General features: G+C 45.1%; 1 protein-coding gene across 7 annotated transcripts in view; it reads right to left on the bottom strand.

The window, feature by feature from the left end:
• Window positions 1–81: 81 nt before the first annotated feature.
• CHTF18 (chromosome transmission fidelity factor 18) overlaps window positions 82–23,636 on the bottom strand; it is a 45,859-nt gene continuing 22,304 nt past the window's right edge. The window contains exons 18-22 of one of the 7 annotated variants that reach the window (XM_038418842.2): window positions 22,786–22,916; window positions 13,437–13,581; window positions 9,133–9,261; window positions 1,326–1,383; window positions 82–412 (exon numbers count right to left, since the gene is read on the bottom strand). In XM_038418842.2, the coding sequence (XP_038274770.1) occupies window positions 276–412; window positions 1,326–1,383; window positions 9,133–9,261; window positions 13,437–13,581; window positions 22,786–22,916 (600 nt within the window). In that variant the 3' untranslated portion in view covers window positions 82–275. Of the gene's footprint in view, window positions 413–1,325; window positions 1,384–9,132; window positions 9,262–13,309; window positions 13,582–18,793; window positions 19,024–21,930; window positions 22,296–22,785; window positions 22,917–23,636 lie in introns of those variants that run through there. The other 6 variants (XM_043493296.1, XR_006274559.1, XR_006274561.1 and 3 more) reach the window with 6 other exon arrangements.

Genomic DNA, 23,636 nt, shown 5'->3' with positions numbered 1-23,636 from the left:
ATTGTAGAATATACAATTTTGCAGCAAAGCCGGCGAAATACGAGAATTAAGGGTTTATAAATGAAATAAACAAAGCAATACTTCACAAATTCTCAAAAACATTTATTTTGCTTATTTATTTATTGATTGATTGATTTTTACAAACAGCTGAATAGAAACTAAAAGCCGGAAAGTTCTCATGAACCATACATGTTCTTCAGAAAGAGTTTAAGAGTCACATTTTCCTTTCTGTTCTGTATTTATTGTTTCTTCGGTTTCATTTCTTTATATCATCACTAGAGCAAATCCTTAACGTAAATATTCCGCCTGACAGCATTCGAAACTCCTTCATTAAATCGGAACCAAACATCGCTCTTTCCAACAGCCTTTCCGATTTGTTTTTCAACAGATTCATGCTCGGATGTTGGATTAGCTGATGGTAACCAGAGAAGGTTGGTGGGTGGGGAGAGAAGATACGGTAATACAATTAAATCAAAGGACTTAAAATGGGAAAGGCTTAAAGTTAAGGCAACAGACTCTCAAGGAAGTACCAATAAGACACTGAAAAGGATGGCACCTGCAAACATTACTGCCGGGCGTAGTGCTTACTACGAGTGCTCCCACAGTCAATTCGCTACACCACACTAAGTGCATTCAGAACTTGGTTCTTGCATTCAAAGCCCCTGATCCTACACACACTTAAGCATCTTGCATAACTTTGCAAAGGTCTGGTCCACATTTCAAAATTAGATCACTCTGGCTACGTTACTCAGGGGTGTGAAAAATGTCACGCCCTGACCACAACAGTTCGGTTGACCTAACCGCTGGCACAGACGCAGCTAGGTGAATGGAAGAACTGTTCCATCAACGTAGCTCCCGTCTCTCAGAGATGGATGAACTGCAGGAAAATTCCCTCTGTCAGTGTAGGAAGTGTTTACGCTACGGCACTACAGCAGCACAGCTATAGCATAGACATGCCCTAAGTAAAATTATTGCTTGAAACATTTGCAGGAGCAGAACCGCAGCCATATTTACACTCATTAACTGGGCCTTTGGGTACTTCCATAATGAAATATCCTACCATAGCTGCTCCATGTAGGGGATTGGACTGGCTTTCATGGCCCAAGTTTCTTTCCAATCCCTCCCCTATACATAAATGTTGTCAGACAGTTGCAAAACATACCATGGAAATTGCTCCCCAGCTCCATCCACCCTTTTGAGGAACCAGAGTCCATTTTATTTCAGCATTATGGAACCACAGAAGATATTGCAAAGCTTTCTACTACAGCATGTTCCCAGTTTCCTTCCATCTCTCCTGACTAATATCATGCCTTTTCTACACATACCTGCTGATGGAGAAACCTGTTTCTTAACAAGCTGGCGCCCAAAGAAGTCAGTTTCTGGCTGTGAAAAGAAATCAAAATGGTTTTAGTATACTCCTCCTCAGAAGATCTCTGGGTACACGTTGGTTATAAAGAGAATAGTGCCAGCCCAGCACAGTTCAACATCAGATGGGATTTTTATCTAGTTACAAACCCAAAACGTGACTTTAAGAAAAAAAAAAAGTTTACACAATTTATCAGTACAAATGTTTCCTTTCGTTATAGAAGCACAGAAATGTAGGGCTGGAAGGGACCTGGAGAGGTCATCTAGACCATTTCCTTGAACTGAGGTAGGATTAAGTATACCTAGATCACTCTATATTTCAGTCCCTTTCTTTATTCATTCAAATAGCATGCACAGGTCCGGAAACCCAAGCAACAAACCTTAGCATGCATGGGAACTAGAATGCAAATGATTGGAAACAAAGCGTGAAAGTGACTGGTCTGATTTCACTGTGAAATGCAGGCACTGGAGGGGGGAAAAAAAAAAAAAAAAAAAAAGAAATGGTGACAAATTAAAGTTGTCTTTTTTAAAGAATTGCAGTTTTAATTGGTGCTAGTAACAGAAAAAAGGAGGGTTTTTGTTTTTGAAAATGGAAGCCATAAACACCATCCCTGTAAGAAAAAAGAAACAGTTTACAAGGTCTCTGTATAATAAGATGGGATAAAACACCCAGATATAATCAGGTGAAATCCTGGCTCCATTGAAATCAATGGGAATTTTGCTATTGAGTTCAATGGAGCTCGGATAGCACCAGTCAAGTTAGTTTGCCTGTATAGCCTTACATGGACCACACTAGAGTATGTGCAGCTGGGGAGCACTGGTAGGGTATTTTATGCATGCTGCACTGCCAATGCCAGTTAACACAGGCACATTTGTTTAAAAACAGCAAATCAAGAGCCCACCCCTTATTTGCAGATGAAAAGTTCAGCACAATAAAGAACAGATGTGAGCACGTGCTCTAGGATCCAATGGGAAACACATTCTATGTTTTATTGTTCTTGCTTCTTCATGGTCATTCCAGTCCAGGTACGTGAATCCATGACTGGTTTTGTTACAAGCAGTAGCAGTGGAAAGTGAGAGGAGGACCCTCTGGTGTGTTAGTGAGTCACACACAGCTCCGGCCTTCCCACCTCTTTCAGGGTCACTGCCCCAGGAGGTTTCAGAGTAGCAGCCGTGTTAGTCTGTATTTGCAAAAAGAAAAGGAGTACTTGTGGCACCTTAGAGACTAACAAATTTATTTGAGCATAAGCTCACCAGGAGGGGTGAAGGAATTCCTTTGGCTTCACTGGCTCAAGGCAGCCACTGCGTTATTTACAGCTGCATCAATCTGCCGGAAGGGACAGAAAGGCAGAGCCGGTCTCCAGTCCATGGCAAGGTGCTGAGGTGCCTTCAACATCCACTCAACAGCTGGAAGAAAAGGAGTACTTGTGGAACCTTAGAGACTAACAAATTTATTTGAGAATAAGCTTTCGTCAACTGCTCACTTCATCGGATGGAGGAGCTGAACACTTTGGGACTGGACCCAAAAGGTTCACGGTGCAGCCATGTTGCAGGACAGAGGCCAGCTTTCAGAAGAGGGCTCACTCTGTCCCAGCAGGGATTCGATGAGTTAGCCAGACTGAGCAGCAGATGAAGGGAAATGGGATGTTCCGAAATGGAAAGTCAGTTTTATCATGGATGGTAGCAACTTGCTGGATTGGACCAATCACATTTAGGCCAGCCTTCAAATTGATGGCTTGCTGTTTCTAGCTAGATCTAGTTTCCGCAAACCTGGACAGACCAGCAATCGCTTCCCTTGCCTGTCTCCGTCTAGGCTCTGTGCATGTTAATGCTGCCGAAGGAGAGGAAACATTAAAAGCAGAGAAACACCTTGTACTAAACGTCCCGGGGCACAGAGAACAGCCTCGGACAACCCTTTCCCCATGGCTGAGCTTGGGAAGCAGCTGGCTTTCAGGTCCCAAGGGTCATTTCCTGGTGCCATTGTTCCCTTGAGCACAGAGCTGCTGCACTGGGTGAATGGTGCCAGTCCTCACGATTGGCCAGCATTCACCCCAGTAGCACTGCACAATGAGGGAGAAGGCCAGGAAACAGTCCAAGTGCCATTGCACAGACCGAGCTCTCTGCTCCGGACAACATCTCTGAATTGTGGATGGCTTCCCAATGGCCAAAAGTCTTTCATCTAGAAAAACATTTAGACCTCATTGTATTATTGGGGACCCTGGCTCATGCTTTTGGGCCTGCATTGCCAACATCTTGCACGAAACATTAATGTGGCTGTCCGCAAGGCCCTTTACTATTGCTACTGCTTTGACATGAAGGTGCTCAGATACTACGGTGATGGACAGCAGGAGACAACCTTGAGACAGATAGTTTGACATTTACCATTGTAGGCAGAATGACAGTAGCTTGCTGCATCTTCTGATTCCTAGGCAGAGCACAAGAGCACAATTTCGGGCAGTTTCACGTTCCAAGGACTCGTCTACACTGAAACAGCCACAAAAATTAATCTGAACTAACTAAACATGTGAATTTGAAGTGGATTAGTTAAACTGCATTACAGCCCTGTGTGGACACCCTAATTCAGAATTAAAGTGGCCTTCATTCAGTTTATCAATCTACTTCCAAAGTGAATTAAACTAAACTGAATGAAGGCCACTTTATTTCTGAACTAAAAAGTGTCCACACAGGGATTTAATGTGGTTTAACTAATCCACTTCAAATTTACATTTTACTTAATTCAGATTAATTTTTTCTGGGTGCCTCCATGTAGACAAGCCCTCAGTCTGACCTGATCATTGCTATTTCTCTCAACAGTAACACTTACTGAGTAAAGAATGCTCCATGAAAAGTTATTAGCTCAGGCCATTGGATGCTTTCTCCATAAAAGCAAGTTCAGCAACAGAAATATGAACTCAGAGATCTCCCTCTTGTCCCACCCCAAACACCCAGAAACACCCACACAGACAGAGATGTTTCTACAAGCTTAGATGCCAAGCTAAAATAAAATAGGAGGTTTCATTATTAAACTACTACACAGGTCTGAGGCCCTAATGCTCCAGACTTCCGGAAAAGTAAGAAACATTCAAAGCACAGAGAGAGGGGCACCAGGGTGAGGAGTTTGAGGCAATCTCTGCTGTAGAAGAGTTGCTGCACTTTATCTTGGTTGCTGCTCTTACAGAGCCTGGGGCTACATCCCTAGACATAATGAGTTGCAACAAACGGAGTCTGGAGGCCACAGATACATGGGTCACTGTGGCCAGCTCTGTGACTGGGAGGCTGGGGTGCAAACTTCTAGCTGGAGGGATGAGTGCGATATTTGCTGCCTGGTGATTCAGGTGCTAAAGAGCAGCAAGCAGTTCACATGGACCCCAAGGCTGCAAACAACAATACATTCTGAGGGCAGGTGCCCTTGACAGGTCTAACAAGAAGCAAAGTCTATTCTGATGCATTTGATTTTCTTTTTCCTACTGTGGTTATTCACTTACTCCCTAGTTGCTAGAATCTAGTAGTTGACGACAGGCTTCCCTGTGCCTAGTGTGAATTAGCCAGGTCCTCCCGTAATAGCCTGCAAGGTCAGAAGAATAAAAAGGAAAATGATTCCACAAACCAAGATGATTCTGAACATATTTATTTGTTATTTTTAAAATGTGGTCTTTGGTTCTTGGTTTTATTTCACATCCTCAAAGCCAGAGAGCTTATCTTTCCTATGGCTTATACTCTCTATCTGCCATTAACTTGATTTCCCTCTGGATGAGATTACTGGCGTATAATGATCTACTGGATTAGAAATAACTCCAAGCATTTCTCCGGTTGGTAACAGCCACACATTCTAGGCATTGCTGCTGCATTGGAAAACTGCATTCCCTGTTAATTATCCAATGGCACTGCAGGAGGGGAACCGGATGGCTCAGGAGACTGGTAGATGGATATAGAGCCTCGTCGATTCAAACCCAACCTGGCTCAAGACAACCAGGTGGGAGCCCCAGTGACTGTTTGATGGCTTGGGTGAAATGAGACGGGGCAGAGGTCACAGCTCAGTGCCCAGCAGATAGAGATTCACATTACGCTGACTGACGCTAACTGGGTGTCTTACTGGAAGCCTCAGAAGCGCAGTGTCCAAACCCCCAGACACCCCAATGGAAGAACAGGGGATCTGAACCCCAAAGAATAAGCAAGTGAATCAACTGGTTGTATACAAAGTTATGGTATATAAATATATGTCAGGCAACATCTTTTATGGAAGCTTGCAATGTTCTGAACTTGGTGGTCATTAGGAGATCTGTATCCAGGTTAGAGTTCTGAACGTAGGCATGTGCCTTTGTGTAGAAAGTTGTAATTGTAGCTGTGGTGCAACTACAGCATCACCTCACAACAGGGAGTGAAGCCAACAGGCAAGGAGGGACACCTCCCAGACTAGCTGTTTACACGAAACTAACTCCAAGCACCGAGCATCCTACAACCCAGGGAAAGACAAGGGTGGAGCATGAAAGTTAATGGAAAGACATTAGAACTCCAAGAAAACCAAGGAAGGGGGAGTTTCCCCCCACTGGGTAATCAGGAATTACCATAACGTGAGAGAGAGAAAGAAAAGAAAGAAAACAGCAACTTCTGTTAAAAGGGAAGAGGGGCTAAAGTGAAGGGGGGCCAGAAACAGAGGGCCAGCATTGAAGTATGGTGCAGCCTGTGAAACACTGGATCCCCGCTAGGCCGAGGGCATGCTGGGAAACCGTCCAGCAGCAGTAGGTAACTTATATGAGAAAAGGGAGTTTAGCAGACACAGGAGTGTAAAGCCTGAGGTTGCGTCTTTATGCTGATTTTCTGTGTAACCTGCGTGTGTTGCTTTTCCTCACTAGTTCATCTCTAAACCTACGATTTTCCTGTCAAATAAATCTGCTGTTTATTTTTACCCCCAGCAGGTCTCTGGTGTGCAAACTGTGTGGTCTACGTCCAAGTGCTGCTAATTCTTATGATTTTGTCATGAGTCTCATGATTATTGGTTTCCTTAAAGCCCCAGCTCCTGGAGTCAGGTGGAGATGTGATGATTTCAGCCTTTGTTCTTGAAGAAAAAGTAAATTTCTAGCCTTTGTGGTGGTGGTGAAAGCTTCAAAATGTGACCCTAGTGCACCCTCAAGGCTCAAAGCAGAAGGCAAATAAAAAGATCATCAAATCTATTATTTTTACATAATCTCATGATTTAAAGCTAATCTTGTGATTTTTGGTGAGCCTGACTCATGGGTTTTGAGCATTTGGGATTGGCAATACAGGTGCTCCAAAGTGAATTAACTGGTGGCAGGTTTCACACCTCCGGGGGTGATGGCCCAGAGGGGAGAAGTCCAAGTGTTTGGGGGTTCAGAACTTGGGGAGACAGATCTGAGGAGACTCGGGACTGGAATCGGCCATTGAGTCATGTTGTAAGGGGTCACTAGGCTGGTGGAAGGCAGGGTGAAACCTTGCGGCTGGTGCCAGAGCCCTGAGCCTAGCAGCACAGCATGAAGGCACCTGCCACAGGCAGGCAGAGAGAACCCCAGGTGAGCCCCCCAATGTCACACGGGGGTTCGCATTACAATGACGGACGCAGATGGTGCCCCCTGCTTGGGGGCCTCAGCACCAGATACTGCGCTGATCTGAGCAGGGAGGCTGAGCTACTCTGCACTTCAGGGGAAGCTTCCCAAGATCACTCACCCGGCCTCCCAAAGCCTCCAACTATCCATTTCATAAGTCTCACACCCCTCAAACCAGTGGCAGGGTTTCCCATGTTTAGCCTTGCCCTGAAAGATTAAGGCCCAAATCGGCAGAACTCCCTAGTATTCAATGGAGCCTCAGTGATTTACACCAGTGAGGATCTGGCCCGGAGGACTTTGACGCAGGCTCCTAAACATTGCTAATGTTGCAGCTGCTGCTTTGCTTGTGCCTGGCATGTAGGTAATTCTGCCATCAATATTTAATTATACTGCTCTATGCACTATAAAAATCACTGATGCATTTAAGGGACGCATGGTATTGAATTCCTTTGTTTTTGCAGAGAGGAAAATAGGTTTATAAATATCCACTTTCGACCTCCCCCTCTCCCTCAATGCCTTTTTGAACGGTCTATTCACTACCCAGAGACAGTTGATTCCCTCTCTCCTCCCCAATACCAGCAGCATTAGGATATGAAGCCAAACGCCCCCCTTGCTGCTGAAGCCTGAGCATAGTGGTGGAGAAAGCAGTCTGAAGTGGGGATCAGTGTGTGCCACAGTTTAATACATGAAAAGAAAAGGAGTACTTGTGGCACCTTAGAGACTAACAAATTTATTAGAGCATAAGCTTTCGTGAAGTGAGCTGTAGCTCACGAAAGCTTATGCTCTAATAAATTTGTTAGTCTCTAAGGTGCCACAAGTACTCCTTTTCTTTTTGCGAATACAGACTAACACGGCTGCTACTCTGAAACCTGTCAGTTTAATACATGGTTATGCAATCTGCATCAGAGGCACTAGCAACGCTGCCTACCCTCTCAGGACGTGGGGCTTTAGTTGGGTCACAGCAGTAGCAACAGCCTCCCAGAAGATCGCTTTTCTCCTGGCTCCCAGGACGTTAAAATCCCAAAGCATATTTGGCAGGGGCAACGGATGCTAGGTTACTTAGCTACACCTCCTCTGAAACCCGACTCCTTGAGATAAACCCTCCAGTGCTCCGACCACAGAGATGGGTCATGCATTCGGCACGAGCAGACCCAACCGTCATGTTCGTTCCACCAAAAACATTGATATGCCTTATAAATACAGGGGCCAGATCCCCAGCTAGTGTAAATCGGCATAGCTCCAATAAAGCCAACTGAGCAAGACCAATTTACACCAGCTAAAAATCTCACCGATCAGTGCTGAAAAGCAAAACAGAATTTCAATCAAATTAAACGTGATCCAGTAGGCTTCTCTAAGGCCCCCGTCCTCATGGTATCTTACCTTCCTAAAGCTCAGTGCAAAGTGACGATCAGCTAGGAAGAAGCTGCAGGAGCCATTCCAAGCTCCATAATAGCTTGCGCACATATCGTGGGAGGGTTATTCCCCGCTCATGGAGGAGATCTTGGTTTAGTGTTTCCTCTAAAAGAGGACATGCCTAGCTATGCTACAGAGCCCGTACCAAAGTCCAACCAAGGGGAGAGGAGCATGTTATCAGGTGGGCAACAACGGGGAAAGTGGTTGCCTTGATATCAAAGATCATGCCATGACTGATAGTTTTACAAATAAGAGGCAAATACAGTCACTTAAATGCCATAAAAAACTGCAGTCCAGTTAGGGTGTGCCTACACTTATGCTGCTATGGCATAGACACTTACTACAGTCATGGAAGGAGTTTTTCTGCTGCTGTAGTTAATCCAACCCTATGGGAGGCAATAGTTAGGTCAGAGGAAAAGTTCTTCTGTCAGACCAGCTGCATCAACACTGGGGGTTAAGTTAATCAACCTACATCTCACAGGGCATGAAATTTTTCACAGTCCTGAGTGGCGTAGCTTGGTTGACATAAGTTTTAGGTGTCGACCAGGCCTTCAAAAGCTATTGTAAGTGCCTCTTCAGAGTCTGTCAGCACAGATACCCACCTGTGCTGACTGCAACCCAACAACTCATTTCATCATGGCCAACAAGCAGCTGCCAGATAAGAACAACTTTACCTGGGCCAGATTTGAACCACTGACCTCAGCGTGGGAACAGCTCCATCTGCCATTGCCTCAGGCCCTGGGCCGGGCAGCCAACCCCCTTTATCTCCTCTGCGAAAGGGCTTCCATCTCACCTTTTCATCAAAAGCGGCTTTCTTCATGATGTGCTCCAGACGCTGCTCATGGTTGCGGATGTTGGACTTGGGCATCCCTGGTTTTGCACTTGGCTTATCTTCTGTTTCACCGAGGCTTTCTTCAGAGACCTGCAATGATGGAGGTTTACTTGGACAAGCCACACTGTATTTACAGTTCCTCCTTCTCATTTGTTCTCTTGGAGACAAACCATTGATCCTGTGAAGGTAAAAGTTGCTCTCCATGAGCAACCTCTTCCTTCTTAATTCATAAAATTCAGTATGACACGACCAGGATACTCCTTGGGAAGTGCAACAGAAGGTTAAGGAACATCCTCTGTTACAAATCTAGTTATTTCAAGGTTATAACTCAGCAACAAACATCACCTTTCACATGGGACTTGCTATGGGAAGCCTCTGCATGGGAACACTGAAGTGCTAATTTCTTGGGCAGTATCATCCTTTCAAAGGCCCCAAGTCAGCCAACCAGCTGTGCTGTGGTGGACGTAGCTCTTGGGTGGGCTGCAGGTGCAACGACAATGAGAAGACAGTGCAGTCTAGTAGCTGGGGCATTGAACCAGCTGTCAGGAGACCCTAGTTCTAGTCCCAGCTCTGGCATTGCTCTGTTGTATTGACCTGAGGCCAGTTACTTCATCTTTCTGTGCCTGTCTTCTCTCTCCTACCCTTTGCCTGTTTTGTCTATTTAGATTGTGAGTTCTTTGGGGTCTAGACTGTCTCTCACTACGTGTATGTGCAGCACCTAGCACAATGGGACCCAGAGCTGAGTTGGGAATTTAGATGCTTTTGCAATAAACTGGGAGGTTATAACAAGCTTCTACCGGCCTGGAAAAAAAAAAATCTAATATTAGTTTATTTTATTCTTGCCTGGCAGTTGAGCTAACACACATGCTCAGGGACCTAAGAAATGTCACAGACTGAAGATGACAAACCAGCAGGGAGAGAGGATTTCAATTGGTTTATTCTTCCTTGAGAAGTGAGATAAGAGAAGTTACCAAGCAGTTTTCACATGAAACAGGACTCACTTAGGTCAGTTTTGTTTAGTGCAGCCTATTGTCAGCACGATACAAAGGTCTACAGTGGAGGAAGAGCGCACTGCCCCAGGGGATATGCCTCCAATTACCTTTTGGTCCCATCAGATCTACAAGGCACACTGGTGTTTTTCCTTAAGTGTCTCTCTCTTTTCTCCTGGCTGGAGGACAGAATTAGAATGAGAGGGGACCTTTCAAAGGTGTGGGGGCATCTTGAACTCTCCCCAAGACTCCGTGCCCATTACCATGGTGTCTGAGCACGTAACAGCTATATCCCTCCTTAAGAGTGGTCTGGCCAGGAGACCTGAGTCCGCTCCCGCCCACTTCCAATAGCTTTTTGCCACCAATCCAGCCTTATGAAGGTAGCAGGCAAGGCTATGGCCACATCTGCCCTTGCCCACCTACGTTACAACACGAGACATCTCAAGGCTCCAGTTCTCCTCCTGCTAAGCATGCCAGACAAAACAGGCATTCCAGCTCCTCACCACGACGTCTGTCAGAACCAGTCTAAAACACAGGTTCGTTAACAGTTTTAGGGCCCAGTGGAGTCTGGATTATGCCCTTATTGGCCATGTCCTATTGCCGACTCCTTCCTATTTGTTCCCGGGGATCTTTCAAAAGCAGAAAGGGCAGGTAGGTGCCCATTTCCACTGAAAGTCAGTGCATGTCTAACAGCTCCTTGTGCCTTTGGAAGCCTCCCTTTAAGGGCACATCTACACACTGCACTGTCTGCGGGACACAGGCTTGTGGAGTCAGTGTTTTCAAGCCTCTGCTTGAGCACTGCTTACAATTGCTGGACCTGGGTCTCACAGCCATGCTAACACATCCAGACTGCACTAAGCAGACCTTCCAACTCGGATCTGTGGCTTGAGCTACATCCACACTGCAAAATGACAGGGCCTGGACTCAGGCTCTGACCCAACCCCCTAGCATGGTCGTTGGGCCTGGGTCTTGAGTGCTTGCTCACCCCATTCAGACTGATATGTGTGTGGAAAAAAGGGGGTTGGAGCTGAAACCAGAGTCACAGCCCAGGTTTAGTGTGCAGTGTAGACATACCCTAAAGTTCTGCTTAGAGCTCAGTCCTGCCCCGTTTATACAAGTGGCATTTTCCCTGCTAGTTGTCAGACTTTTTTCACTCCACACCCTGGGAATCAAAGTTCAGGAAAGCTAGGCTGAGACCCACTGCCTTCCTCTAAAAGAGCCTGACTGGAGATCTCAGAACACAGTTTCTGGTTTGTCTGTTTAGGCTCTTTGAAGCTGTGTGTCCATACAGCGCCTAGCATGGTGCAGCCCCGTGATGGCTGGCCCTGAGGCACCACTGTAATAAACACGATTACTAATAAAAATGACAATTTTTTAAAAAACACAAAGTCCTAATACCATGGGAATTATTTGCCATCATTTTAAGAACTCTGAACGTTTCAAGCCCAGTTGGCCTCTTGATCACTGGCGCATGCATTTCCCTGATGGCATCTTGTAAACAAGAATCCTCCAGAGATTTTTACACCATCACTTTTCCCCAGGTGCATTCCCCAAAACACACTCTCTGCTGTGAGTCGCCGGCTCTTAAGGATTAATTATCTTGCCGAGCTGCACCAAGGGAGGCCTCTGTTGAAAGTGATCGGAATCACATGAGCCTCAATGACGCCGTTTCTGAGCCTCCCCCTCTCCTCACCCCTCCCTCCCTCATCGCTCCATACACAAGACCCACGGCTCTCGCGATGGGGGCGACTCCCTGTCGGAATTCTGCAGTGGCGCTAATGGCCCCCGAATGCATCAAGAGCAGAAATTGACAGGCGGGGCCGTCGCTCGTTGGCAGGAGAGCACAGGACCCATGCCCTCAGCTGGAGCGTTCATGCCCCTAGCAAGGTAGGGAAAACCAGCACGCTGTGCAGAGCTCTAGCATTACAGAGGGAAACAGCTGTCAGCACAGGAAACCAATTCCTGGGGCCGATAGCTATTGAGGCTTTGAGCATCTCGGGGCAAGGACCATGCCTTGCTCTGTGTTCTCTGCAGTGCTAGAAGCACTGTTGGCACTTAATATCCACCCCAGCTGTGCTTCACTTCACCTCCCTCCCTCCCCTCCACATCAATGCGACCAATACCCTACAGCCGCAGCGACAATCCACGAGAGAGAGAGAGAGAGAGAGAGAGAGAGAGTGTGAGTGAGTGAGTGAGTGAGTGAGTGTAAGTAACATGTCAGGCCCAGTTGTGGATTTACCGGGTCCCTCTTCTGGCTGAGGTTGGGAGTTGCTCTTGGTTTCAGAGGGGAAGATGGAGAGGACCGCCCAGGATGCGGCAGGCACCCAAGCAGACATGCGTGGCCAGAGGATCATTTCTAGCTACAGAGGCAGCTGTTTCAGTGAGGGATGAAATGACCTCACGTTCCTGGTGTGCTTTGGGAGAAAGGTGAAACAGAAGGGTCCAATAATAAATAATGTCATTGACTATCTACCAGCAAGCTGATGCCAGAGCATCTCTCTATACGGACAGCTGCTTCACCAAAGCATGCAAACGGCAAGGAGACGGGATACATTCAGAATGACCTCAGCCATTGTTGCAGAATCACTTTTCAGCACTTTACATTTCAGTGAGTATTGATTACTGGGGTCCCTGCAGAAAGACGAGCTGTTTGGCTTGGTCAGACACAATGCTAATGTTACATGTTTCACGTGGTGCAAGCCAAGGACAGTCTTAAAGCTGCTGGTGCACAACATACAGATTGTTGTTGGTGGAGGGAGGTTTTAATCTGGGATTTTCACTTGCAAAAGGAAAGCTTTTGCACTGCACTTGGCTTCAGAGGAAAGTTGCCAGGCAAAGCTTCCCCCCTGCTCGCTGCCATCGCGGAGCAGAGACAGCTAATCCCACTGAGAGGCCAGAGCTGAGGATCTGGGGCAGAGGCAGCTGGAGTTTTATAACACAAGAGAGCAGCAACTTGAGCTAAGACTTTCCAAGTGGAGTCACTATACAGGGGGCTGGTTTCCAGTCATTGCTGAGCACCCTCCCTCCTGAGTCTCTCCCTTCGTTAAGGCTTGCACATCCGTATAACGAGCCATCCAGAATCATTAGCCTTGGCCTCTGTGCCAGGACAGACAGTACACTGCTCCCGCTCACTAATTTGTGCAACCTACCCCCACTCAACATGGCGCTCTGTCCCTCTTTAGCTATGCCTGGGCCACACAGAGAGCTCGATGAATCTGCCATGTTTGCTCCCCTCAAGCTTCGGGCCGTCTCCCGTTACCAGTGTCCCACTCCTACCTGGCTGGCGTTCCGTGCCTGTAGCACAGCTTCCGTCCTCCTCATCTTCTCGAGCTCGATTTCTCTTGCAATGAGCTGCTTGGCCTGGTACGTCAATGGTTTCCGAGCTGGTAGGTCCGGGAATCTACAGATGTCTTCCACGTTTCTAGGGGGAACAGATTTGGGGGAATAAATGAAATGGAGCCAGTTAATATTGGCTGGTACTGTAATAGCCTTTGACTGCTGTTAAGAGGGAGATTTTTAGAAAGGTACAGAGTGCAGCTGGATAGTCAGCTCCCATTTATGCCTTTGAAAATCTTACTCTCAAAATCTAGAGTCAAAGGTTCATTTAAACTGATCTGCAGACTTGTGGAACTTGGTTGTGTTTCATCCTAGTTTCATTCAAAATTTAGTACTTGCTTTTCTATTATCCTTCCTTTCAGAAGAAAGCTTTATTTATAGGAAGGAAGTGTTGCCTCTTGGTCATAGGGTAGGGGGCCAGGAGTCAGGAGACCTGGGTTCTAGCCCCAACATTGTAACTTCCTGGGTGTGAGACTTTGCATAAGTAACTGTCTCCTTTTACCTCGGTTTCCCCATCTTTAAATACTTACCAGCCTCCCAGGGTCGTGCCGAGGTTTAGAGGTCTGAGAAGCACTTTGAAATCACTTGGTGAAATGTGCCAGAAGTGCAGAACAGGGTCGTTTCAATGGATTCCAAACCAGGGAGAAGTTCATACAGGTCACACACTTCTTGTTTGTTTTAACGTGAAAGCAGCGAATGTAATGCTTGCATGAGAAGTCCCATTGACAGCCCTGCCCTATCCGAGCTTTGTTTAGCCACCGCACGAGCAGCAGCAAGCAGTGAAAGGACACTTTGCCCATTGCTCTATCAACACACTTCCACAACAGCTCAGAAAGAGCCACCTCTACTAGCCAGGGTAGCAGTTGCCATGGTCAATCCAGTCCTCGGCCTGTTTGCCACCAGTGCCAACAGGGACACCAGTTAGTATTAACTGTATTGTCTAGTAGGGACTAGTCCAAGAAGCTGACCCATAGAGACCATTGACCCTGGGCAGCATTCAGCCCAGTGACCTGGACAGTCAAAACACTGCACTCCTAACCCACCAAATCTCCACTGTACAGGTCTATCCTCAAACGGACACCTAGCTATGCACAGATTGATTTTAAGGTCAGCAGGGGCCATTACGCTCTTCTGGTCTGGTCTGACCTGGCCTGGCCTGTATGCTACATAGCAACCCAGTAATGCCTGTACTGAGCACGATAAATTAGGGTTGATCCACTACGTATCTTTTCCAAAGTCAGCTGATTCTGATTCAACGACATCAAATGATGGAGAATCCACCACATCCCATGATGGCCTGATCCAATGGTTAACCACCTCTGTTATTTCTAGTCTGAATTTGTCTAGCTTCAACTTCCAGCCCTCAGACTTTGTCTGTCTAATTATAGAGCCCTTTAGTAATTGATAAGTGCCTGCATGAGTGGAAGTTATCGCCAATGATCAAGTCCACCTGTCAGCCTCAGTTAGGACTCATTATCCCTCATTCTCATGCTCCCATATATATAGCCCTACCGAACAGAGAGCAAAATTTGGAAGGGCTCTGACACCCGAGATGTACAAAATCAGTACCTATAGCAAATGCATCTGATAGAAATCTTCCATTGTTGTTTGCAGTGTTGTTGTTGTTGTAGCCATGTGGGTCACAGGGTATTAGAAAGGCAAGGTTGGGTAGGTATCTTTTATTGGATCAACTTTTGGTGGTGAAAGCTACCTGAAGAAGAACTCTGTGCAATTCAAAAGCTGTCTTTTTTACCACCAAAAGTTGATCCATTAAAAGATATTTGCCTCACGCACCTTGTGTCTCTGATAGAAATGTCAATCATTCAACATCAGAACAAGATCGCTCAGTTTTGTTCTGTCTAGTTCCAGTGCTCTGCCCATTAAGTTGTAGAAGCTAAAATAAAGCAGGTCACCTGGGTTTAAAATATTTTCTGAAGATTATTCAGTGAGAAATCCTGGATTAAGAGGATTAAGGGGAGGGATGGACTAGACAAGGAAATAGACAATGTAATAACATGCGAGACAGATTTTATTGCAGCTACTGCAACTTGGTCAAAAGGCTCTAACTTCTTCAACCTATATGTCAGACATTTGCCTATTTACTACACTTTGTACCTGATCCTGCAAAATAAAGGGTGCACATCTAATCCCGGACAAGGTAAGAACTAGCTACAAGAAGAGAGGCTTGGTCTTTGCTGGAGTTTTCTCTTGGATTCCTTATTGGGCGTTTAGTACCTGATCCAAAGCTCAGGGAGGTCAATGGGATTGACCATCCATTTCAAAGGATTTTGGATCCTAGACCTAAAACATGCAGCACAAGTAACGTTTCGGAATTTAATAAACTCAGGAGCAGATCTACACACTTGCAAATAAGTCCAACAACTTTCAATGGATTTGAACGACAGATGTATTTAGAATTAAGTCCCCAATGTCACACTGCAACATGAAAGAGAATTCAATTTCAAAGAGACCATTTCTAGTTCTTCATCTTGGCTGACTGGCTTCCCCAATAAATCAGCACACTGGCAAAAGATCTGCATTGTCTGATCTGCCTGTCTGAGGAATGTAAAAGTGGGTTCAGAGGTAAAGCACTCCATGCTACAGCAACCTGTCAGAGCATTTCTTGTTGTATTGTATGTCTTTCTTTATTAAAAAAACAACGCTGCCGTTTGTATCAAAGTATCTCTACCCATTCCACTTGAATGGGTTTAATTAAGCATCCTTCACAAACTGCATGGGAAACCTCCTGCCCCAATTTCCTATCAAGCACTGAATCCAACAAAGGAGAGAAAAAGATTATAGCCAATTCCCATTGTTGATTTTATTGAGCTATCCTATAAACAATCATTTGGGTTAAGCAAAGCAGTTTTATTCTGAACAGGATTTGAAAGCAGGACTTGGAGGGAAGGCCTTTTCCAGAGCAGTAAAAACATGAACACAGCCAGAGAATTTCTTAGAAATCAGATTAACCTTCTTGTATAACAATTATAAATATTTTATGTCTTCTTTGCACTTGATAATATTTCTCTTGAGAAAGAGCAAAAACACCCAAGCATCAGAAGAATTCTCAGTGATTTAGAGATCAGCTTTCTGCCCAATTTGCTATTTGAAAAGGCACCCTTCTTCCAGTTTCCTCATTGGCTCTCTGCTGTCTTCAGAGACAGGCAACAAAATCATAAAACAGACATCTGACTGAATCTGTAACTATAGGAAAAATAAGGACTTCTAACAGAGCTTTGCTTTAAAATGTTGTGCTTGTCATTTCAAATATTCCTCTCATTTAAAAGTTTCTATGGCTTAAGATGAGATTTAACTATTTGAAATTAGAATGGCCACTAGCACTTTTGAGAAACAGCTGCATTGTACAGTCTTGTCTTCCCAGCAACCCATGGTCACACAGCCTAAAGTGCAAATAGAACATAATGCACCTTCATGCGTTTTCCAATCGTTACGGTAACTATTACAGTACATTTCAGTAAATGCCAGCAAAAGAAAAAGCCCCGACTCAAAACTTAAGATCAAATATCACAGCACACGCCTGCACCAAATGCTGCTTTTCATATCATGTGGTTTCCACACTCTGCAATATTTTCAATTAGAAGCCAAAACCAGGGACAATGGGGGAGAGGATACCATTTCACTACCACCCGAGTGTATTAAGTCAGGTCTACATTGTTTCCATATGTATGTTGTGAAATCTACACGTGACGCTTCAAGAAAGGTGAAGGAATCACTTGAAACAAATCTAAATACCCATTGCATAGCGTAACAGCCAGCAATAAGATGCACAGAGTGAAACCTGTGCAGAATGTTTGTCCAACAACTGCTGTCTTAAACAATCACACAAAATATCCTCAGATGTACCAAGTACAATTATAATCCATCACTGGAAGATCCACCTCCATTAAGCTTCTCCTTTATTAGAAGGCCAATTCAAATGTTTCCAGTCCTTTGGGCTGTTACTTGAAAAAGGTTTCTTTAAAATTAAATACAGTGTATGACTTAACTCTGGCTATTTCCCCCCCCCTTTTTTTTTTAAACTTGGAGATTACATTAGCACAAGTCTTAGCTATAGTTTGGGTCCTGTGTTATTACACTGTAATGCATCCCCAGCACCTTGGATGTGTGAACTTTAATGTACATACTTAAAGCATAATATTTAAAAATTATTAGGTCTGTAGCCTGGTAACCAAATATCATTATTACTAATATTCAGCAAATAAAAACAACAAGGGGACCGAATCATTCCTGATGCAACCCCATTGAGATCAGTGAGGTTACATCAAGTAGTAACACAAACCAAGGTGGACAGAACTCAAACCTTGGGTAAGGCTGTGAAGCAACCAGCATATTTTTGGTGCAAAAAATGACTGGCTTTACTCCTGGTGCAATCAAGTAGACTCTGAACTCCTGTGTGCACGTGAACAGAGATGTCAGTCACATATTAACAATAACCCTCTCTGCAAGCTTTCTGGCAACGGAAATCTACAAGCTTAATTCCACCTACATGGATGAGCTGCAAAGCTAAAGACACTGTCCAGCCCCAAAACTCCAGTCATAGCTACACATCGTTTTTCTGGAGATCTCTACTGTAACTCCCAGTTACTCCATATTAGCCTATGGAACTTGACACACATTTCTGGCAAATGGAATGATGCCATTTCCTTATGGTTTTGCATTGTGCGGACAAGAATTTAAATGGGGAATGGCCCCGATGCAGAAAGAAATCTCCAAGTTATTAGATACATCCCTTGTTTTTAATGCTACGAATCTCTGACTTTTTGCCTTGGGCAGAGCCATCTTCAAAACTACTATCCCCCTCTCTCACCAAAACCAGCCTCGACTTCCAGATGTACCCCCAACATTTAACCCAACACAAAAAGTTCACAGTGAAAGTCAACTATTGTCCTTGGGTCGAGTTCTCTGTTCGCAGAGTGTTGATGTTTCCAAGTGCTGGATCCCCTTTTATCTGCTTTGCGCTGGCGAGATGACTTGGCTTTGGGCAAACTTGTCTTTACTGAGAAGCCAGGTTTAAAATCACACTGCACAGAATACCATTCAGGGCAGACAATACTGCATTGTTCCTGCTCAGAACACTGCAACCTGGAGATGACTGAAGGGGAGAGCTACGCAAGAAAGTCACTCTCAAGGAGTTTGCAGTATCGAATTTTCCTTTTCAGATCATCCCATGGTTAATAAATCAAAACTCTCTCTCTCCATCCACACCAGTTGCTTCCATCCCAACTCATCGAACAATAGATGGAGCAGACATGTTTCTTATCAAACCGGTAACTCACCTACAGGGACCATGTAAACCCAGCCAAGAGTAAGGAGTCTTTCACTGTCTGGCGAAGTTCAGGCCATTGTAACTATACTTCTCTGTTAAGTTCCTCACCGTCTCATCGCCGGTGGATTGCTGGAGCGTGGTGGGCAGGTAAACGAACAGATAGATCAACCCGAGAAGAAACAGCGCAATTACCAGCGGCACTCCCCAATCCATGATGAACAAAGTCCCGTGGCAGCGAGCCTGGAATATAGGAGCAGGGGTTCATGCTGCATTCTATTGTTCCTTGGACAAAAGAAGAGCCACAGGCATCTTTGTTTTTTCTCTCTGCCGGCTCTTCACGCCTCTGTGTTAAAAGCTGACAGGCAGCTGTTTCCCCTCCTTTAATCCGATTAAAGTGAACAATCTCATGCCAGCATTGCCCAGGGAAAGAGCAAAAACTTGCGAACATCGGACAGGTGGTGGGAGAGCAAAATGCATCAGAATTGTCCACTCTCCCTTTCTGCTGTTCTCAAGAGGAAAGGAAAAAACAAGACTTCATGTAGAGAAGATGGAGGATGTGTGACACTAATATTTTCCTGGAAAGAAACGGCTCAGTGATGCAGAAAGAGAGTAAGACCCCATCAACAAAAAAGAGGGGGGTTATATTGAAAAAAACGTCACTAAGCCCCTTAGATACATAAGGGATTTGGAACGACAGGACATTTCAGCAGAATTAACCTTGGAAGTGCTTTGCAAAAAGATTTCTTGAATGAAAAGAGAGAGATAAGAGATAAAGAAGCACAAGTCCTTTCCATGGACCATCAGCACCTGCATTCATTAGGTGCTTTAGAAAATCTTTATTGCTCTTTTTCAGCCATTCCCTCTACCCATTTGTAAATCACAAGTACTGCTGCTACATATAGTTTGGGCTTTTTAAAAATTATTATTATAAAAATGATCAAAGTTGATAGCACAGGATGCACATGAGCATGTAAATTTCATCCAACTTCTATAATTAATTCAAATATTTAAATTAACTTTCTTGAGCCATTTTCTCTCCCTGTGAAATCCTGGTCCATGCTCCCAGGGGAGTTCTGCACAATGCCAAATGAAAGGGATTTTGGCTGGGGGTTAGAACAGAGGACCTAGGTTCTATCCCTGGCTCAATCGATGACCAACTTTGTGACCATGGTCAAATCATTTAACCTTGCTGTACCTCAATTTCCCCACCTGTAAAATGGGAATAACATTTCCCTACCTCATTGGGAGGGGTGAGGCTTAATTAACACATTATACAAACAAAAATGCGTTAATAGTATTTTTTTTTTTAGTACTTCTTATCAGAGGATCTGAAAGAGATTTATAGAGCATTTCAGTGTTACTTCCATTTTACACAGAGCTAGCTACAGGGACCTGACCGCACCCAAAGATCAGTCAGTGGCGGAATTGGGAATAGATTCATAGATAAGACCAGTAGGGACCAGTGTGATCATCCAGGCTGACCTCTAAATGATACAAGTAAAGTCACAGGATTCCCTGAATTAATTCTTGTTTGAAATATAATACCTTCTATTGATGTGCTTATAACCATCTATAAAAAGCTACTCATATCTGTTAGATGCTTATAACATCTATTAATTGTTTTATAAATGGAATCCATATAAAGTCTCCACAACACGTCACAAATAACTTGCAGAAGGACACAGTTCTCACTGTGCCTCTGGCCTCTATGGGACATCAAGATAGGATAGTAAGCATCACTGTTTTGGGAAGATGATAAAGGCAAGCTATCCCTATTTCCTTGCTTTCTTTATCGTGGCTGTTGACTTAACTCACCACCACTGGTCGCACTCCCCATCAGTACCCGCCCCAAAGCCAGTGATCCAACTAGCAGACCAAATTCGGTGATGAATCCTGGTCATGTGCCATCTGAGGCACATATGCTAAGACAACAACTGCCTTATGGGTAAGGGTGGCAGAATCTGATTTTGATTTGGCTGTAATTCTGATAGATATCGGGTTGTATTTTTAAGCATGTTTTTATTTTTTATCCATTTTCATTTTCTCAGTTACGTGAAATTTTGGGTTTTATCAATTTGAATATTCACAGTTGTGGGCCATTAAGGGGTGATGGTGGAAATCAGACAATTATTTAAAGACAGCAGATGTTGACAGTGGGACTGCAGGGGGGCTCCCTGCATGGCCAAGGGGCCTGAGACACTTGGCACAAGGTGTGGAGAAGGCTAAGGTCCTGGCCCAGCAGAGCAGAGCTCCCCCAGACAGGCCTATTACCACAACAAGAAGGATGAGCCCCTGGCCGCAGGAGAGACCACTCTGCTGCCAGACAGCTCTGAACTCCTGGCTGGGAAGTGAGTGGGTGGGTTTGTAAGGGGCTCCCTGCATGGCCAAGGGCCAGGGTACCGGACCTTGCAGGTGCTAGGTGCAGGGGAGGCTGCCCTCACAGACTACTATTAATAGTTATTTTTTTCCCCATTGATGTGTGTGTGTGTGTCAGGTGAAACCGACATTTACCAACGACTAACTGTTTCCATCGAATCCTTTCCAGCCTACGCGTGGGGTTTTTTGTATATCTCGATAAAGGAATTAAAAGTTTTCAGATCCACACCTTTCCAAGTGACCATATTCTTCCCATAGGGCTTATATCAACTCTAATTTGTCCATCATAATGCAAACAATTCCTTCTTATTGGGGTTAAAAAACAATGAAGTCTAACAAATGACAACTAGAATGGAATATCCACTCTGGACAGCGAGATGACACCCATTAACCATCTGTTATTGAAAGCGGGGTTTCTGTTTACAGGGATTAGATACAAGCAGCTGTTCAGACCCACCCGCCTATTAAATAGTTAACTGCAAAGTATCAGCCGCTAGATATAGAAACCTGCTGTAAAAAAGAGAGAGGGCATGACCCCGAAATACTCATGAAAGAACCTTCTACAGAAATGAAAAAAAAAAAAAAGAGAGAGAAGACAAATTGGTGAAAGTTAAAGAGGATAAAACAAATTCTGATTAGCAAGTGGGAGGGAAACGAGGGGGTAGAAGAGCATGGGTATTGTGCGGGGAGGGTTGAATTTAAAGTCAACAGGCAGAGAAATGAATGTGATATTTTAGTCAGTTTGCCATCTGCTCCTAACTTCTGAAATACCTGCTTTTCCCAAAGACTGCAGCCAGGAGCGAAAGCTTAGCCCAGTCCTTGAGCTTTCTTGAGTTGATTACATAACCAAGCAGATCTGTGATGCCCTCCGTCACTATTTTGATTCTTGCAATTTTTGTTCTGAATCTTGAGGGGACATTGCCGAGCATTTTATAAAGCTGGAAACTTTTTGTATGGTATGCAAAGAGTGGGAATGCAGCAAAGAAACAATCCAAGGGCTCACTGATTGCAGAAATGTCCAAGGCTGTAAATATTGAAGGCTCTTGAGTATTATTAGTTCAGCATTTTTCTGGGTAGGCTTTTAAACTTTTGAATGCAGCTTCCACTCTAAAACAGGGAAATCTTTTGGACCAACTCTGAGGGCGACACATTCAACTGAAAGGTTATTAAAAATTAATTGCCAGATTGGCTCAGAGAATCAAGTCAGTATTTTGTCTGCACCCAGGACCGGCACAAGCTGCTTCCAAGGAAGGTTTCTTTCACAGTTATGGCATAAGCTTCCCCCAGGGAAACCTGACCTCCAGTAGTCAGAGGGCTGCCTTATGCTCTGAAACATGAAAAATAAATTCTTGTTTATTTTTAACAGTTGCTATTCTCACTCTGGATATTTCTATTCGCCATTGAAATGCCTAATACCACATTGAATCCCGCCGAGATCTTTGGCCTCACCAATCTCTTGTGGCAATGAATACCATGGGCTAATTGCATGTGAGAGAAGAACTATTTCCTTTTATCCTCTTCGAATCTGCTGCCTTCCCATTTCACCTTATGACCCCGGGCGATCACAATCAAGTGTTTGTGTCACAAAGGCCTTTTATCGCACACGATTGCTCAGTGCATACTCACGGCTCCAGTTTATAGACATACTGCCCCTCGGGAGTGCGTTGCTGGTGGTAGGTGAGGTTATAGGCCAGCATTGTACTGATCAGGTCAGCCAACTGCTGCTTCTCCTTGAGACTGTACAGCTGCGTGTTCACCTGTAAAGAAATAACCCAAACTGAGACCCCTTCACACAAGAGCTGGCTAGCTGTCACTCTAAGGTACCTATCTGGCACGCACTATCAAGGCATCCAAGCACCTATAATAGTCAGAAGCAGCATTATCCTCATCAGAAACATGGGGAAACTGAGGCAAGGGGTGGCTAAGTGACTTACCCAAGGTCACACAGGAAGTCTGAAACAGCAAGGCCTGGGACCCTGGTCTCCTGCACTCACAACTGCCGTCTCACTATGCCTGCTCTGTATGTAAACACCTCTCACAGCTTCACAGAGGGACAACAGAGAGGGTCCCTGGTCAGTCAAACCCCTTTGTGATCTAGGCTTCAATTAGGCAGCAGTTTGCAAGATTATACAAGCTAAAGAAAGACCCTCCCTCTCCTCCTCTTCCATCATGACCCCCAACCAGGGGGGATTTCAGCAGGACGACAGGGGGGTGCTCACTCAGCACAGAACAGGTACAGGTAACCAGTGGCACCAGAGCACTAATGCAGAACACGCCAGAGTTTGCCATGGAAGCCCCCACCGGCTGGCACAAAGGGATCAGCCGTGCGGGAGGGCTTGAGAAAGCCAGCCCCTGGCTGGGTCTGGGATTCCATTTCAGCAGCCTGCTTCTCCCCCTTCCAGCCTGACTGATCCCATCTGGCCAAAAGAGCCTGCGTTTTCCCCAGGTTCCTAAAGGAGCTTGCCCCTGCTGGCTGA

The sequence above is a fragment of the Dermochelys coriacea genome, chromosome 10, assembly GCF_009764565.3.
Source record: "Dermochelys coriacea isolate rDerCor1 chromosome 10, rDerCor1.pri.v4, whole genome shotgun sequence".
Taxonomy (NCBI): domain Eukaryota; kingdom Metazoa; phylum Chordata; order Testudines; family Dermochelyidae; genus Dermochelys; species Dermochelys coriacea.
This window is presented reverse-complemented; position numbering and strand designations above follow the sequence as displayed.